At 45.3% G+C, this 18390-nt stretch overlaps 1 protein-coding gene across 3 annotated transcripts in view; it reads left to right on the top strand.

Moving 5' to 3' along the window:
* stard13a (StAR related lipid transfer domain containing 13a) overlaps positions 1-17253 on the top strand; it is a 28164-nt gene extending 10911 nt beyond the window's left edge. For 2 of the 3 annotated variants that reach the window (XM_083986843.1, XM_083986845.1), the window contains exons 2-15: positions 3138-3209; positions 4230-4311; positions 6406-6469; positions 8461-9782; positions 10180-10350; positions 11052-11211; positions 11333-11531; positions 12493-12706; positions 13060-13174; positions 13830-14081; positions 14251-14468; positions 14946-15122; positions 15214-17077; positions 17126-17253. In XM_083986843.1, coding sequence (XP_083842969.1) covers positions 3138-3209; positions 4230-4311; positions 6406-6469; positions 8461-9782; positions 10180-10350; positions 11052-11211; positions 11333-11531; positions 12493-12706; positions 13060-13174; positions 13830-14081; positions 14251-14468; positions 14946-15122; positions 15214-15331 — 3164 coding nt within the window. In that variant the 3' untranslated portion in view covers positions 15332-17077; positions 17126-17253. Of the gene's footprint in view, positions 1-720; positions 1362-3137; positions 3210-4229; positions 4312-6405; positions 6470-8460; positions 9783-10179; positions 10351-11051; positions 11212-11332; positions 11532-12492; positions 12707-13059; positions 13175-13829; positions 14082-14250; positions 14469-14945; positions 15123-15213; positions 17078-17125 lie in introns of those variants that run through there. The other variant, XM_083986844.1, reaches the window with a different exon arrangement.
* Positions 17254-18390: the final 1137 nt, after the last annotated feature.

Genomic DNA, 18390 nt, shown 5'->3' with positions numbered 1-18390 from the left:
ATATCTGTCTTAGTTTCCACCAGTTGTGCCTCCTGTGTTTGGACTTTTTTATTAACAAAGACACTTGTGTTGAACCTTCCTGCCTCGGATTGTCTGCATGTCAGTCCAGCCAAGAAAACTCTCGAAAGCTAGTCATGAATATAGCTTCTCACTTTCTAAAGCAGTTGTAGTGCTGCAGTTTTTAGCAAACCTTCCTCAAACAGGAATAGACTATGCATTTGTTGACTTTACGGCACCACAACCTTGTGTGTGGGATCGGCTGAAAATAAACTCCAGCTCCTGCGTTCTCTGTAGTGGAGGAACACGTCAACCTGTGCAACTTGACTGATGTGTTTCATCTGGAATAATCAGGATTTAAGAAAGAACTGGTTTCCCCCACCCAAAAAAAAGAGACATCTTTCAAATCTCACTCTGCTCTTCAGTAAATAAGCTGCTGCTGCTGTGGTATGTCTTCCTCCCTGCGGTTTTCTCACAGGGTCTGTCCATCTCTACTGCCCTCCCCGCCCCAGCTGTCTGCCTGTCTCATCCTTTCTGCATTCTCTCTGACTCACTGGGGGCAACATCTGGACTGTGCTAAATGTCTGCGCTGGTGTGTGTGTTCACACTGCTGGTTCCTGCAGTGCTGCTGTACAGTAAAGAGTGCGAGGTCAGAGTCTTCATGCTATAGGCTTGCCAGCGGCTCAGCTGACATGCGAAGTTATAGCGTCCGGCAGTCCTCAAGTCTGTGACCTCGGGGTGGGGGTGGAGGGGCTGGCTGATGCAAACGCCAGCTGAAATGAGCCATTTCCTCCGTGGGTTTGATGTGGCAATAGCTGCTCTCAACGAAGATGTGAAGTCCTGTCGGATCAGACTGGAAGGAAGGATGAGAAGGTGTCAGAGGAAGACGCAAAGGCGACAGATGGATTAAGGAAAATGTGTGAGGGGGTGTTCTTGTTTAGAGAAAGACGGGGTTAAGAGAAAGGAGTGACATAAAGAAAACATTCAGGATGTAGAAAGAAATGCACACAGGAAGGAATACGACGGAAAAGGCAAGAGAGTAAGAAGTAGAGCGAGGAGAGGAGTTGTAAAAATAGAGAGATATTGTATGTGGATCCTAACAAAGCTGAAAGTGCGAGAGAGGAGGCTGAGGAGAAAATTAGAGGGAAGAGAAAACCTGCATGGGGCAGGCTGGTGGAGGGAGGCAGAGTTGTAAACACAAGGGGTTGGAAAGGCAGCGAGGAAGGAAAGCTCAGAAAGTTGCCACTTGATGGAAAGCTGGATGGTAGTGAATGGATGTGCAATGGGACGGAGAGGAAACTTCATTCTGAGTAAAAGGAGAGAGAAATAGCAGCATGTCATTGCCGGCACCATGAAGGCTTCAAGTAAGTTTTCAGTGGAGTTTGTCCGTCTCTCTCTTGTCTATTTTCAGAGTGTTACAGAAAGGTTTTTTTTTTCCCCCAACCATGTGTTGCCTCATATGTGATTTAGAGAGAGGAGCTATGCTGAGAATGTTGGGAGAGGGAACGTAATTGCCGGATTGCGGTGACAGGATCATTTCCTGTGACCGTTCTCATCTCTGATGGTGAGGACGGAGGATTTTTTACTGCCATGCTGAACTTTGTCCCTGTGTTTTCTGCGGTGCCCCGTCACAGTCGCTGCAGGCACCTCCACACAAATGAATGGGACGACTGAGAGTGAGTGTGTGGGGCTTTGAAAGGTGGATGAGATAAGAGCGGTGGTTGAAGGATTGATGTTGCTGCTGGTGGTCTTTTTTGTTCCCTTGTTATGTTTTCATCTGCGTTAATGTTTGTGTGTTTGTCAAAGCGCTGAACTAATTTGCACCAAACCTGATGAATGGATGGGTCGATGTTATTCAGCTGAGGAAGAAGCTGAATAACATAGGTTTCACGAAGGTTTCAGAGTAAGGGAATTATTTCACATATTTAACAGTGAGATGGATCATTTTTTGTAACATTTTCATTGGTTTCTCAGGAAATAATATTAGTTAAGGGTCTTGGTGTAAAAAAGAATCAAACATTAATGGAGTTGGTGTCTTTTATTATTAGTGCAGATCCAGATAATAATCTGGATCTGACAGACTGTGTAGGATTGTTTGGCCTTGGTGAAGGGCTGTGTGCTCCACTGAGTGCTATTCTAGTTAGTGAGACTGATATTACTGTGTTATTTTTGATGACCTTGCCAGAGAGACATAATTAGCAGCTTCGGAGCTGATCTTACAGTCACTGTCGCTGCTCTTCTCTCTCTTCCACTGGTACAGTTCCTCTTTAACATACTGTATAAGTTTGTATTGTATGTGTGGAGATTGATTGTGAAAATAGATGTATGTGTTTATGTTATATTTACACTGATGCAAGATGACTCATATGTCTTGGTATAAGCACAGAGCGAGAGCAGTGTCTGCTCATAAAGAAAACACACACACACACACACACACACACACATGCATGTTCGAGAGCTGCCAGTTTAGCAGTCTGAGCGATACATATGCAAGCGGAAAAAAGTAGTAAAACAAATGCCTGTAAAACGTCTCGTAATGCTGGCGGCAGCGCCTAATGGGGTGTGGTGCCATGTGTAAAGGCCTCTTAAATTTATGCCATAACAGCTGAAACCTGGCTGCCGCTTCATCTCCGTGGATATTGTTTGAAAGTACAGGATATTTCTTGTTAAACTGTGTAAACTGTTTCCTTTGTCCTCTCAGGATTATGTACATCCCTCTCTGGCTGACGTCCAGTTTTTCCAATCCCATCATTCCAGTAAATTCCCAGAGGAATATTTAATTCTCTCAGATGTTCCTCCCCCGTATGCAAAGAAAAAAAAAAAAAAGGAAAACAGACAGATGCAATGTTCTGCTCTTCATTTCAGTCTTAATTTATTTATATTTCGGAGAGCAAATAATTAACGCAGCTCGTCAAGCTGGACATAGAGAAGACATCAGCCCAGTGGAATTCCCAGAGGGAAATTCAATAATGTGGGACTTTCCTCCACTAACATGATGATGATGATGATGTGATATTTGCCCCATTACTCTTAACTGTTTTCAGATTTCCTACTACACAGTAAAACCATGAAGGCCAAATCAAATGGTTCTAATCTGTGTGTAATCAACGTTCCTCTGCTGCTTTATTCTTGATTTACAGAGATTGAGGCGAAGGAGGCTTGTGATTGGCTCAGAGCGGCGGGATTTCCACAGTACGCTCAGCTCTATGAAGGTAAAACACACACACACACACACACACACACACACACACACACAAACACAGTAGCCAAAGTCCAGAATTTACCCAGCTGCCTTGCTTCACACAAACACTCGCCTCTTCATTTTTCTTCTTTTCTTCCCTCCTGTTTCCAGTTTTCTCTTTGTCTTATTTTTTCCATCATCTCTCTTTCTCTCTCTCTCTCTCTCTCTCTCTCTCTCTCTCTCTCTCTCTCTCTCTCTCTCTCTCTCCTTCTGCAATTCCTCCATCTACATATCCTCGTCTTCTGGGCCACTGGTTTCTATTTCCAGGCTCTAGTTCCTGTCCAGAGGGGAGGGGTCATGGGAAAGGCCTTGTTATCACTGCTGGGACTCTCACAGATTCTTTTTCTCTCTTCTCTCCTCCACCTTTCTCCCTCGACTCGCCCACACTTCTCCGTCCATCATCTCACCATCAAAGCTCGCATTTTCTCACTCTCCCTTCCTCCTTTCTCTCTTCGATCATGCCCGCTTTTCAACTTTCTGGGAAAACCTGCAGGCATTTATTCATGTGATGATCATCAAGCCTCGTACAATGGAGACACAAACAGGAAATGGCCCCAGTCATCTAAGAAGTGGCTCTTAAAATCCAGCGGTCCTTCTTTAGCAGAACACACACACACACACACACACACACACACACACACACACACACACACACACACACACACACACACACACACACACACACACACACACACACACACTACACTCCTCTGACAAACGCTGTGAGTTCCAGTAATGTTGGGTTATGGATGCCGGCCTCTGGGACTGTGTGGCGGCTCCAGGGAGCACATGATGCCTGCAGTCTGCCACCGCACACACAGACTCACCAAAATAAAAGTCTTGAGTCATTTTGGCATTGTGTGGAGAACCAAGTTATTTCTGGGTGTCTGTGTGTGTGTGTTTTCTGAAACCTCAGATGACAGGTGTTTACTGTTGCAGTGCCACACACTTCAACGTCTCCACCTTGATCCTCTCTGATACTTTCCCACAGATTCCCAGTTTCCCATTGATATCCCCTCAGTGAAAAAGGACCATGACTTCTTGGACCGAGACCTGGTGGAGCCTCTGTGTCGGTAAGGACAGATATATTCATTAGGGCTGGGAATCTTTTACTATCTCAGGATTCGATTCAATTCTGATTTTTGGGGCTACGATTCAATTCAAAATCGATTTGATTCATAATGATTTCTGCTTCAGTCTATCAGTGTGCAAAGGATCCTCATGATCTACTCCAGTCTGCTTTGCAAGACAGAATGACTAAAGTGTCTTTTTCACATTTATTGAGTTTTAAACATTTATCCATGCTTAGATAGAATTGTTGAAACTGTTGCATAAAAGCAATATCACATATTGTTTAAGTAACAAAATTGCCTCTTTATTAAAAAAAATAGTGCAGTTAAACATGCTGCCTTTTAAATTCTAAGGAAATGGAGGCCGACAGCCAGCAGATTTCATTTTTTTTATCTTTTAAAATCGATTATATCAATTCTGAATCGTATTAAATGACAATTGCGATTCTTATGTGAATCGATTTTTTGGCACACCCCTAATATTCATACTGTACACTCACACACCCCAACCAGACACATGCAGATCCCATTTAACACCAGTCAACAACTCATCCCAGAATCCTTCTGTAGCCCCCCCCCCCCCGCTCTGCTCCCTGCCCCGTCCCCGCGGCCCGGTGCTAACCGCTAATCATTAGACGTCTGACCCCGACCCTTAACGAACTCCCCACCCCTGTCTCCCGCTCAGACACACACAGCCTTTGATCTGGTCACCTCCCCTCCCCACCGCCACGCTCTGATCTCCCATTCAAAGAGAGGACACCCTCAGGGGGCAAAGTGAAAGAAAAAGGGGGGTGGGGTGGTGGGGTGAGGGTGAAGCAGTGAGTGAGGGGATGCCACTGTATTCCCCCAGATGGCTTTGTGTGTGCGTTTTTAAGTGCCTCTGCACACTTCTATGATCTCTCTGTTTCACATCTCCTATTCTCCTCCTCATTGAAGTTTTCCCCCATGTGCACCACGACCCGCCCCTCCCCTCCCCACTCATATCTTTTTCCGTCTCTCAACACTTCCCCCCCACTTTCCCAACGTCTCTGATAGGGGAGGGTGTGGTAATTACGACGTTAGTGATTCCTGACAGCTATATTGCGAGAGAATACACACCAGACCCCCTGAGACGTGTCTTCGAGAGCTGTTAAACACAAGAAAAACACACCACTCATTACATTCACATTACTTTTTTCAGAATTGTTTAGATTTTCGATTATGTAGCCACTTGTGCTTGAACGAACACACAGTGTACGGAGCACAGACTTCTAAATCTGTATGAATATATGGGCCGTCAAGTATTGTTTGTGCCATCCTGCAGCAGAAACACAGGGTGTGGAAACTACAGCGGCTCCCTCTGTGTATTTTACAACTCGAATGTTACTTCCAGCAACAAAGGCAGTTGATATGACAGCCCTGTGCTTCCTATTGGCGTTTTTTTTCTGGTTCAGCAACAAGCAATTCCCCGTCTGCCAGTCAGTGCGAGAGGACAGCGGATGTAAACAGTGTGCAAACGTAGGCTGAGAGATTTCCAGCGACAGAGGCCACAAGGCCCAAAACATGTTTTTAATGATCCCATCATGAAAGACACCAGCACAGACACCACCCTCCAATCCAGCTGCTGCTCAGTTGCAGGAAAAGGGGGAGAAAGTGGGTGGGAAGGATGGGTGCAGAACGCAGGGAGGAGGTTTCTCCCCCCCTCAGCACTCCAGAGTATAAGAAGTTAAAGGGGAGAGGCGGGAATGGGTGACAGATGAAGGGAGGAGGGAAGAAAGTGGGGAGGGGAGGCTGCATTTCAGCAGTCCCAGTAGAGTGATGCTGGAGAGGGAGAGGGAGGAATGAGGGGGGAGAAAAGGGGGAAGGATGGGAGGAGAAGGGCAGGGTGGGAAGATAGGGAGAGACAGACAGAAAAGAAGATCAAACAGGGGAATTGGAGGAATCTGTCTGAGAGAAGAGAGGAGGAGGAGGAGGAGGAGGAGGAAGAGGTGGTGAAAAGGCAGAGAGGAGAAAGTGAGAAGCAGAATGCAACAGAGAGCACATATCTAATCTATCAGCTGTAGCATTATTGATTGATTCTGTGTATGTACTGTATATGTGTTTGTGTGTGTGTTACAGGCGTCTAAATACTCTGAACAAGTGTGCCTCCATGAAACTGGATGTCAGCCACCCCAAGAAGAAAGTAAGCCAACGTCTTTATTTACTCTACATCTCTTTTGGTTTGACAAGACATTTCTGAGAAGCCCGTTGTCATGATGGGACAGATTTTCACATCTGTTTTATCTCTGTGGATGATTTTAGCTCATTACTCATTATACACAGTAGTTGATTAGTACGTTGCCTTTGCAAAATCCGTGTTCCTCAGTGGGAAGTCTCCATGTGAATCTGTTGTTATCCAAACTAGAACAATAGCAGCACACTGGTTCAAAAAGGCCCTCGCAGCCATAAATATAATAACCAGCAGGAATGATGACAGGTGTGGTTAACCATCCAACCACACGGGATACACAGCTCAAGACAATTAACAATTCATAAGGCATTCAGTGAAAACTGAATGAATACAAACACACACAGACAATGATGCATCAAACAGATGAGGAATATCACAGATATTGCAAATATAATGAAAATTGCTGTAAATCACATAAAATCAGACATAATCCCAATAGTTTCAGGAGTAGGTTGCAAGCTATTTTTAGAACGGCGGAGCAGAGCCGTTAGCTCCTCAGAGCTACACTACGGAAGCTAATGGGATTTCTTGGTTTCCCTCATCAAATTCATCAAATACAATCATCAAAACGCTCTGGTGGACAAGTTGTGAACTGCACATTCACCACGCTATGAGATAATAACGTAACGTTACGAGACTGAGTTGTTTTCGAGGTAAATGCAGAGACTGCTTGCCAGAAAACTGACCCTGACGGGAACGCACATCAGTGGTTTTGCATGAATTTACCTCAAAAACAACTCAGTGTTGTAACGTTCTGTTATTATCTCATAGCGTGGTGAATGTGCAGGTCACAACTTGTCCACGAGAGCGTTTTGGAGTTGTTGGATTGTGTATTTGATGGGTTTGATGAGGGAAACCAAGAAATCCCATCAGCCTCCGTAGCGTAGCAGCTCGTGGCTCTGCTCCGCTGTTCTCAAAATAGCTTGCACCGACAATTAAAGGTAACAAACCTACTGCTAAGACTATAGAGAATGTAAAGATACGTCACGCCGTGGGACGTTGGGCGCCATCTTTGGAGGATCGCGGATGTAAATGTAATGGATGTGCACTCACTCCACCCATAAAAGACGTGCTAACCAACCTGCCAAGTGGTTGTCAACCTCTTGGCGAAGAGGTTAGCATCGTCGCCTCCGGGTCGTGGGATCGAACCCCACCTAGGGCAGGCCGTGAGAAACACAATGCAGAGGGCCAGATATGACATCGGCTACATAAACACTTGCTCGTCTCCCTAAAAAAAGTTCCCCAAAGTCGCTTAAAAGTAATCATGGTGGGACAGTACTGCTGCGTAAAAAAATGCCACAGTAGTATATGCACTAATACCAAAAACGAGATAGTTCACGATGTCTGGATAAGTCAGTGGAGGGAGTAAATCTGGGTCCTGAATCCAGTCCCCACTCTCTGTTTACATTTGCGTTCCTCCAGAGATGGCGCCGACGTCCCACAACGCAAAGCGGCGTGACGTCAGCTTCACATTCTCTATAGGGATCATGGCAATGGGCCAATTTGCCAAAATGTTGAACAATCCCTTTAACATTGTAACATTGTTCTATTACCTATTGACCAACATACACATACTGCATGTTTTCACCAAAGCTTTGGATTATCTGCAAAACATGATATCTAAAACACTGTATATCTAATTTGCCAATGTTACATTTAAAAGAATATGCCATTCCTATCCAGACATCACGATGTGAGACTTTGAAGAATGACATTTGTTTTGCTTGTACTTCACTTGAAGTGCTGATGAAGGGCTGAACACTAAATAGGTCCAATGAATCAATCTGTCATCCCATGTGTTTACCTTGATTTATTGGGTGTACATCTTAAATGAACCAGAGGTAAAAGAGAAGAAGGGCGTCACGCGTCATTATTTTTCCTCTTGAACACTCAGTTGTAATTTGAAGGCTGTGTACCTGATACTTTGTTTATCCTTTACACAGGGTGACGACTCTGATGAAGATGACCCGTTGGCCATCAGCAAACGCTGGACGTTCGAGTGGAGCAGCCGGCGCTGGTCTCGTCTACAAGACTTCCTGTTGGACAGCACCAATGAGAGCAGCCCGACGGGTCAGGGCGAGGAGGGGCTGCGCAGCACGGTGAGCAGCGAGAGCGTGCTGACGGACCTGAGCGAGCAGGAGATCACTGAGATCTCCTCCTTGCACAGCGAGGACTCAGCCTCCGCCATGCCCGACTCCATATCTATGGCGTCTCTTTCCGCTTCCTACCAACCGCCCAGGGACCTCTCTCACTACAACTCGCTGCCAATCAAGAGCGGCCGCCACGGGCAAGGCGGGCGGAGCAAAGCCAAGGAGTTCCTGCGTCGAATGGAGATGATGCGCACCTGGGGACCATCGACGAGGCGGAAAAGCTCCAGTCGCAGGCCGCCGCTGGTCATCAGCGGGCCGGTCTTACAGGGGGAGGAGCCTCAGGCGCTGCAGATGCTCCAGTGCACTCCCATCAGCCAATTAGAGCAAAGCCCTAAGCACAACCACCAAACTGACGGTGACACGTCTCCTGTCAGCTTCGCCACCGACTGTAAAGAGCAGTCCATGGTGAGCGTGAGCCCCGGCAGTGAGACGGTGGCGCTCAGCGTCAAGGCGCCTGTGTGTACAAAACCCCGCACTGCCAGCAAGAGGAGCAGCATGTATCTGGAGGACATGGAGCTGCCCTCTCAGGGCAAGAGGACTGAGGGGCAGGGCCAGTTTGGCAGGAACCAGTTCCACTCATATGAAAACCTCCTCATTCACATCCCCAAAGACCATAAACCAGGCACCTTCCCAAAAGCGCTATCCATAGAGAGCCTGGCTCCTTCCCCCGGTGACAGGAACAACGGCCCTCAGACACAGGCGCAGACCTCTCCGCCCAACAACGGCCTGGGCGCGCCCTGGGCCGCCAAACCTCTTTCCAAGCCCCCCTGTCCCGGGGCGCCGCGCGGCAGCAGGGTGAGCGTCTACGACAACGTGCCGGGCTCGCACCTGTACGCCAGCACCGGAGACCTGCTGGACCTGGAGAAAGAGGACAACCTGTTCCCTCACCTGGACGACATCATCCAGCACGTCAGCGGCCTGCAACAAATCGTGGACCACTGGAGCCGCAGCGTGCTGCCCGAGGGCGAGACGGGGGAGGGCGAGGAGGAAGGGGAGGGCAGGACCACCCCCAGCGAAGGAGAGAGGGACGGAGTCTCCTTGAACGACACCGACTCAACAGGGACCAGTCGGGAGAGGAGGGACTCTGGAGTCGGGGCGTCGCTGACAAGACCACGGTGAGCAGCGGGCACAGATTATCTGGGTTTTATTAGAACATGGATGTTGTTTTCATAGTTTTGGCCCCATTTTTACTGTATAAGTTATGAAAACATTGTACCCTCCAAAGTAATCGCAGAGAGCTCAGAGTGTTCATCAGCACAGCAGGGTCTAAAAAGGCAAGAAACAAGCTGTCAGACTCTATTTGGAATTTAAAAAAGAGCAATAATCCTTTAAATGAGCATGGAAGCTGCTAGATTTCTTGTTTCGTGATCCCAACAGTTGGCAGCAAGTGCTTAACTGCAGTGTCGTTATCACTGATAGGAAGCTATGAAACACCACATTGACCTGGTCAGACTTTTTTACATTCACCCTGAGTCTCCTGCTCTTCATGAATGAATCTTCTCCCCGTCTCAGTCTGCGATGGCCGAGCTTCAGAACCTCCGATCATCTCAACCAGCCGGCGTCGTCGCTGCAGATCAGCAGCCAATCAGCAGGCCAGCTCAGCCTGCTGCAGAAGTTCTCCTTGCTCCGCCTCACCGCCATCATGGAGAAATACTCCATGTCTAATAAACACGGCTGGACATGGTGGGCACACACACACACACACACACACACACACACACACACACGCCGTCACACATGTGTTTTTCTCCTCTTCTCCGCAAACTGGCTATTAACTCATATTTTATGCATGAATTCATATTCAGGGATTTTTACAAGATGTGATGTCAGACACTTTGACATGGAAAGTGTCTGGAGCAGTTTTTGTAAACCTCTGGTCTCACTTTTATATTTTTTTCAGTTTATTCTCATTTTAATTACATGAACAAACTTTCTTATTACTGTATAATTTCCAGTGATCCTTGCCAACTAAGGAATATATGCTCTGTTACAGCGATAGTGTGGCAGCTAGCACACTGGGCTCTATTAGTTCCTCCATCTGTACATCAGAGCTGAGGTTCACATGTACAATCAACATGTTAAAGACAAAAACAACATGAGCTTCATGTACTGCACTGATCCTCGTACTTAGCACGAGTTTGAACACCCTCACTGATCAAAGGCGCCAGTGTCGGTCAATACATCTACATAAAACCACCAGTCACCGTGACCAGCAAACACAAGCACATCCTTGTGTCGTTAACGACCGGTCCTGTTCATTTTTTACTACGCCCCGGAGGGAAATTGTGTTGACCAGGATCTCCATGAAGAGAGAGATAATGAAAGCTCAGGCCGCTCTTTTCTCCCACACACTTCCCTAATTGTTTTTTGTCTATCGCTCCCAGGTCTGTGCCCAAGTTTATGAAGCGCATCAAGGTGCCAGACTACAAAGAGAAGAGTGTGTTTGGCGTTCCCCTCATCGTCCATGTCCAGCGTTGTGGTTTTCCGCTCCCTCTGTGTTTACAGCAGGCCCTCTGCCACCTTAGAACACACTGTCTAGACCAGGTTAGAAAACATTTTTTCGCCATGGTGCAAATTTGGGTTATTTACATTTCAGATATGAGACAGCTTACACAAAGCCTTGTGTTTTTTCCCATCTCCCCCCACTTGCTGTCCTCTCTCTCAGGTGGGATTGTTCCGCAAATCCGGCGTGAAGTCTCGTATTCAGGCTCTGAGGCAGCAGTGCGAGCTGTCCCCCGACTCCGTGAGCTACGAGGACCAGTCGGCTTATGACGTGGCCGACATGGTCAAACAGTTCTTCAGAGACTTGCCTGAACCTCTGCTAACAAGCAAGCTGGGGGAAACTTTCCTGCATATTTACCAGTGTAAGTTGCCTCGGAGCTGCGAATCCTGTGACACGTTGTCACCGCGTGCACAAAAACACTGAAGCTGTTGCAACACTGGCTGACGTCATCCGCCTCAGTCTGAGCCTCAGCCCTCCCTAAGGCACTCGGGCCCAGGAGATCATTCGGATGTAGGGGTTGGTACAGCCAGCCAATAAACTGATGTTAAGCTCACGAGTTAAAATTCCAAGCAGGGTTCAATCTGAGTATAGAAAGGAGAAAGAAATGCTCAACAAACAGCTTCTGTGTCTAATTAATGACGCAGTAATGCATTTAGCAAATCTGATATACAATGTGAATTTTAGAATCTTACTCTATAAATGATTTTATATTTATAATGTGCATATGCTCTATAAAACATCATATATTGGGCTTTGGGGCATCTGGTGGGTGACTGAATGATTAATATCATTAAAGGAGACATATTATGCCCCCTTTACACAAATTAAAATAGTTCCTAAGTGTCTTAAAGACATAACTGTGACGTGCTTAGGTCAAATAACCCCAAGGATCAAACATCACAGCTCTTTTCATCCTCTCAAAACAGCCCTGTTCACAATGGCTGGTTTCAGTGCCTGTCCCTTTAAATGCAAATGAACCACTGCTTGCCCCGCCCCTTCTACGGGTACCAGGTAGGGGTGGTATTGTGCAAATTCGAATCCTTGTTACATCACTGAGGGAACAGCTCGTAAACTATGTGGATTTCAATCTAGGGAGCCTGCACATTTAAGATTTTTTGTCAGTTCTCACATTTTGGGGGCCGAAAGGCAAGACAAACACCCAAATATATGTTAAAGTGATATTTCCATAATATGTCCTCTTTGAATAATTGAATAACAACTGTCAAATAATAGGAAACTGGCCAAAGAAGAAATGTAAATATACAGTATATACTGTATGGGGAATTGTGACCTTTTCCTTGACCCATCATTCTTTTCTTTAGACGTCCCGAAGGAGCAGAGGCTGCAGGCCGTCAGAGCGGCCATTTTGTTGATGCCAGATGAAAACAGGGAAGTTCTGCAGACGCTGCTCTGCTTCCTGCGTGATGTCACCTCCTTGGTGGAGGAGAACCAGATGACGGCGATGAACCTGGCTGTTTGTCTGGGACCTTCGCTCTTCCACCTCAGCATACTGAAGAACGAGACGCTGTCACCAAGGTGTGCACCTGAAAATCCAAATTCTGTTAATATTATGAGCAGATGAACCCGCTGCAGCAGCCTGCAAGGACGGGATCAATGAAGAAGTGTTCAACAGCACAGTTGTTTTGATTCTTTCGTCTTTCATGATGGCTTTTTTTTATATTTGTGCCCAGAAACTATATACTTATAATGATAGTAGTAGTGCAAGTTATGTCAACCCATGGAATTGCAGCTGTCATTACTATGGCCACATACAGTATGTTCCTCTATCTAATTTGCCACCATGATGATATCATGTCATATATAGGGTAGAAAATAATTGAAATTAAAAAGTCCTTTCACTCAGTAAATGAATTCTTCTCTCCCTCCAGGTCAATCCAGAGGAAGTACACCACAGGCCGACCCGACCAGAAGGACCTGAATGAGAACCTCGCTGCCACTCAGGGCCTGTCCCACATGATCACTGAGTGCCAGCGTCTATTTCAGGTCAGTATTTACAATTTACTGCTCTTTGTTTTCTGTCTCCATAAAAGCGAAATATGAAAACTGACAGAAATTCTACAGTCATCGTGTTGACTAAGAAATAATATAAGACCACATCTTTATGTATGAAATTAACAGACAAAAATAACATGAAGCCCGGTGACGTTTCCCCTGCTGAGCTGTTATTATCCAAGGACGCTGTATTACTATGTCTGAGCTCATTTCTAAAACTGTATATCATCACTACCTTGAGACTGTCAGCGTGTACAGTGTATTTACTGCTGCTGTCAGTGAAAACCTCTTTAGGGAGTAAGAAAACAGGCTTGATTACCATGTGTGTTTGTGTTTTAATGTGGTTTGAAGTGTTTTCAGACTAACAAGACTGTACTGTACTGTTAATGTACTCTTACTGTACCAAGACATTAAAAGGGACCTGTGCTTTTGTTGGATGGTGATATTTCAAAGGCAGAGGACACTGGGTATTAAAATGTTCCAGTTTTTTTGAAAGAACTGGTCTCAGTGTATTGTGCAACAGGGAATGGAAAACCCAGTTAGATTGCACTCTGTTTTTTTAAAGTGTATTTCCTGTTTGAGACGTGGTAATATTTAGTCCTGAGCTGATGTGATGCGATGCACGTCCTCTGGCTGTTCCCCCCAGATCCCAGAGGAGATGGTGACGCAGTCTCGCAACTCTTACATGGAGGCCGAGCTGATGGTGCCCCCGCTGGACGAGCTGTGCAAGCCTCACGAGGAGGAAGTGGATGAGGACGAGGAAGAGGAGGACGAGGACGGCTCCTATCATGCACACCTGGAGAGCCTGGTCCAGAACCTGCTGAAAGAAGCCAGAGATAAGAGCAAAGGCTGGGTGTCTCGCTCAACTACTGACCACACTGAGCTGGCATTCAAAAAGGTATGTGGTCATTGAGGCATGAGAAATTAAATTATGGGATTTTTTTTTTATATTTTCAGCTTCCTGTGCGCCCACGTACATCCTCATTTTATACATGATAAAACAGGCAACTACATTGTACACACCCTGTTGTGATGAATCTAACATGCAGCATGTGTTTGTGTGTAAGGTCGGGGATGGAAACCCTCTGAGACGGTGGCGAGTGGGTGTGGAGGTGACTGCAACTCCCAGCGAGGTGCTGCAGCGGCTGCTGAAGGAGCGCCCCCTGTGGCAGGTGGAGCTACAGCAGGAGAAGGTGCTGGAGACGCTGGACAAACAGACAGATGTGTACCAGTACTCCTGCCGCAACATGGCACCTCAGCCCAGCTGTGACTACGTGGTACTGAGGTGGGGATTACTGACATTTATCACGTAATGCTGTCTGCGTAAAAGCTGTTATCTAACCATTACTGAGCCGTGGATAGCATTTCAAATGCAGGGAGCAATTACAATCAATCCCAACTAATAGTATGAGAAGAAGGAGGAGCAGACTATTAAAACAACCTGATTAAATGTTTTCCTGAATACAGGAATAATTCTAAAATGTCACACTGCATTAAAAATGAATCTGCGGCTATTTTGTAAATCAATTCATTGAAAAGGTCATTTTTTCAAACTGAATTTTGCAGCTTTTATTGGTCCTCACTGTAGTAAATGAGTAAATTCAAGTTTTCTCACCTTATATGTTGGTATCGACCAATAATTTGTAGGTTAATTAGGAAATGCATCATTATCAACATCATTTCAAACAGTTTCTGACATTCCTACATTAAATATCTGACTAAACCCACAGCTTCTCTATTTTGTGTGTCTACACCCCCTCAGATCGTGGCGTACAGACCTGTGCAAAGGCTCGTGCGCGCTAGTGTGTGTGTCCGTGGAACATGACGACAGCCCACGCATGGGGGCGGTGAGGGGGGTTGTGCTGGAGTCGCAGTACCTCCTCGAACCCTGTGGGACGGGAAGGACCAGGCTCACCCATATCTCCAGAGTGGACCTCAGGTGTGGGCCGACTTCTAGTGCTCTCACAGCGAAGGTTTTTAATCAACATCGTAATCATTAATGCACCGTGTTTCCTTCCTTCTTGCTACAGGGGGAGGTCTCCAGAATGGTACAACAAGGCATTCGGTCACCTGTGTGTGAATGAGGCCCAGAGGATCCGCTCCTCGTTCCATCCCCTCGACCAGACGAGCACTGAGGCCAAGAGCTGAACCCCAGAAACGAAGCTTTAATCCTGGGTCCCACTGCCGGAGCAGCTGGGCCTGACGCCCAGAGACCCAGGAGGGAACTCATCCAGGCAACAGACTTTGGTGTCTTTTCATGCTGCTGAGCCACACTGATCATTACTGTACCGTGCTGTACAGAGTTACAGTCATTCACACACAGAAGAGAGAGAGAGAAATGCTTTTTGTCATGTATTCTGATAATTCTGCATAGACAACATATATATGTATTTATTTTCCAAAATCATTTTTTTGTACCATAGAACAAATGTGGGTGAGTTTCCAAATATGAAACAACTCATTTTCTTTGACATTGATGTTTCATATAATTTGCTCTTACCATGTGCATCATTGAAAGGAGCGTCATCAGTATTTATTGCTCTGGGCCATTCTTCCAAAATCCTCATCTACAAATCTTACAGAAAAAGAAAAAGATGAGCCAATGAAACAGACAGCATCAGCAGGTTGGATCATGAGACTGTTGCTGTTGCTGGGTTAATATTTAATCTGTAACACCTTCATTTGATATCACTTTAGTTGTTATTGTAATAGAATACCTAACACATAACTATAATTGATTTTGTTGTTGGCTGTGTGTGATCTGAGTTGGCATGGAAGTTATTCACATTTAAAAAGAATACCTGGATTTGTATTGATTACTTTGAGAAATCAATATTAACTCCATCACTGTAAAGCGCCACGTGGCCTGTCTGGAATATATAAGCAATTCGATTGAAACTGTTTCTTAATGTAGACCTGAAAACCAGGATGTATTTGCTCCTGATCTGATTGAATTGTTTCACAACCTGCCAATTTAATTGTATACACAATTATCAATTGATGAATCTATCGATAAACTCATGCAAACTGGACCTCCCTGACCTACATTAGCACAAATCTACCGAGCCCTCCACAGATACTGTAAAGACACAAAATCCCTGTCTGCAGGAATGACCAGGATCAGTGCATTATGGGTACATGACAGCACAACATTGTGAAAAGTGCACTAGCTTCAGGAGAAACAACTAGCGAGGGATGTGGATCACAGAAAAGGGGAAACACTCATCGGGTCCATGAATGCCCCATAGATCCATAAATGCGTTATGGATACTTTGTGTTGGATATCACTGTCGATTTAGTTCTGTCACTATTTTCAGTGTTAAACTTATCTAAATGAAATGTTCCTTTAAAATTATTATTGTCAGTATATCTCTGTATATTGTATCATTGTTGCTTTTCTTTTTTTCTTTCTTTTTGCCGTCATGTTATACAATGTCTAAGACATGTGACCATTTCACTGCTTCTGGGAAGCATGTTTGAAATTTTGCATGTGTGGGTGTGTGCATGGATGTACCTGTGTATCTGTGTTTTAGATATACGTACAGCCTGTAATGTAAATATATATACATATATATGTACATGATGCTCTCTGTGCCAGCAGATCAAACTTCATAGCTTTTCAGGGTCTTCCTATCATATTGATATGCTGACATGTGAACTTTCCACACAGCATCATACCTAAGCAATAGCAGACTAAAGCTTGCTCCGCCATGGCACTGCCTTGGCTATTTGTTTTTTTGTTTCGGCTGTAGGCAGCGTTGCTATGGTGTTGCTATGATACAGTATCTCTACACTGCCACTAAAATCCTGTGTGGATGCTGTTTCCTGGAGAACATTGTGGCGTGAGTGTGTGTGTGTGTGTGTGTGTGTGTGTGTGTGTGTGTGTGTGTGTGTGTGTGTGTGTGTGTGTGTGTGTGTGCGCGTGTGTGTGCGTGTGTGTAGGAGAAGGACACAAAGACAAGAGGATGAGTGAGAGATGTTGACATGAGCCCTCTGTGCCCTGTGTGGAGAGGCTCCAAATCGAACTGAGTAGTGGATTTCTGCTTGGTTATTTCTGACAAAGAGACAGAAAATAGAACCATTGTTTCTAAAACAAGAGAATAAAAAACTAAAAAAATCAACACTGTCTACCGTTTGTTGAAATGTCCTCCAGTGTCACAGTAAATCACAGGGTATACATCATTTTTCCCACTTTGTCCTGTGCTCTAGTGTCCATAGAGTGGTGCTGTTGCCCTGCTGGAGTCTGAAGGTCATGAATGATTGTGGAAAAGTATGCTATGGAAAATATTTTTAGATAAGTGAGTGAATGAAAAGTCATCAAAGCATCAGGGGATTTTCCCAAAGGACATTTTCACTCTGCGTGTCCTTTCAGTGGACGAATGGTGGAATCTAAAACCACCACCGCTCGGATCAATACTCAATCACATTTACCTACTTAGCCGTGTTAGATGGTGACTCTGGCAGAGGACGATGAAGGTGTTTGAACACAGATGCTGCTCCCCGCCAGCCTCCCTGCACACCAGCGTGTGTTCTGTTTCGAAACAACACAGAAATGAATGAAACATTGCTTTACCTCATTTAACAAGTCAGTGACTTTATCTAGAAAGTAGAGCACACTGTTAACAGCTTCTGAATGTCAATGATCCTCTGCACCATGGGAGTACTTTAGCTCCCCTACGCCATGGACTCTGACAAATGAGAAACAACATGTTGCAAATTACACTATAAAAAAGGATTACTGACAAGGTGAATCAAGCATTGATTTTCCCAAGTGGATCCATTCGTATTTGTTTGTTCCTTGAAGCCACTACTCTAAAGCAGATGTTGAATATCGACGATACGCTCTATGAAAAGCAAACTTCAATTGTGACAGTGTTGTCACTCAGTATCCTACACTCAGATCAAATGCAGATGGCCTTGGAAGATCATCAGTGTATAGGCTACTTGAATTACATGAATGACCCTGATGAAGTATTTTAGAGTGACCTCTTCTGGGGGAAACAAAAAGTGCAAGTCCACCCAGGCCCAAGATCTCTTAATATATTCATATATGAATATTATATCATATGAATAATATAATATATCCATGGTGCATTCTTTAATAATTTACTTTTCTGTCCATATATTCTCAGTTTGTAACACGGGCAAGTACATTAATGAATAGATAGACACGGATTGTCAGTGCTCCAGGAATATGGATATTATCC

This window comes from Trachurus trachurus (genome assembly GCF_905171665.1).
Source record: "Trachurus trachurus genome assembly, chromosome: 14".
NCBI lineage: Eukaryota > Metazoa > Chordata > Actinopteri > Carangiformes > Carangidae > Trachurus > Trachurus trachurus.
Note: the sequence above shows the minus strand (reverse complement) of the source record. Positions and strands in the feature narration are given on the sequence as shown.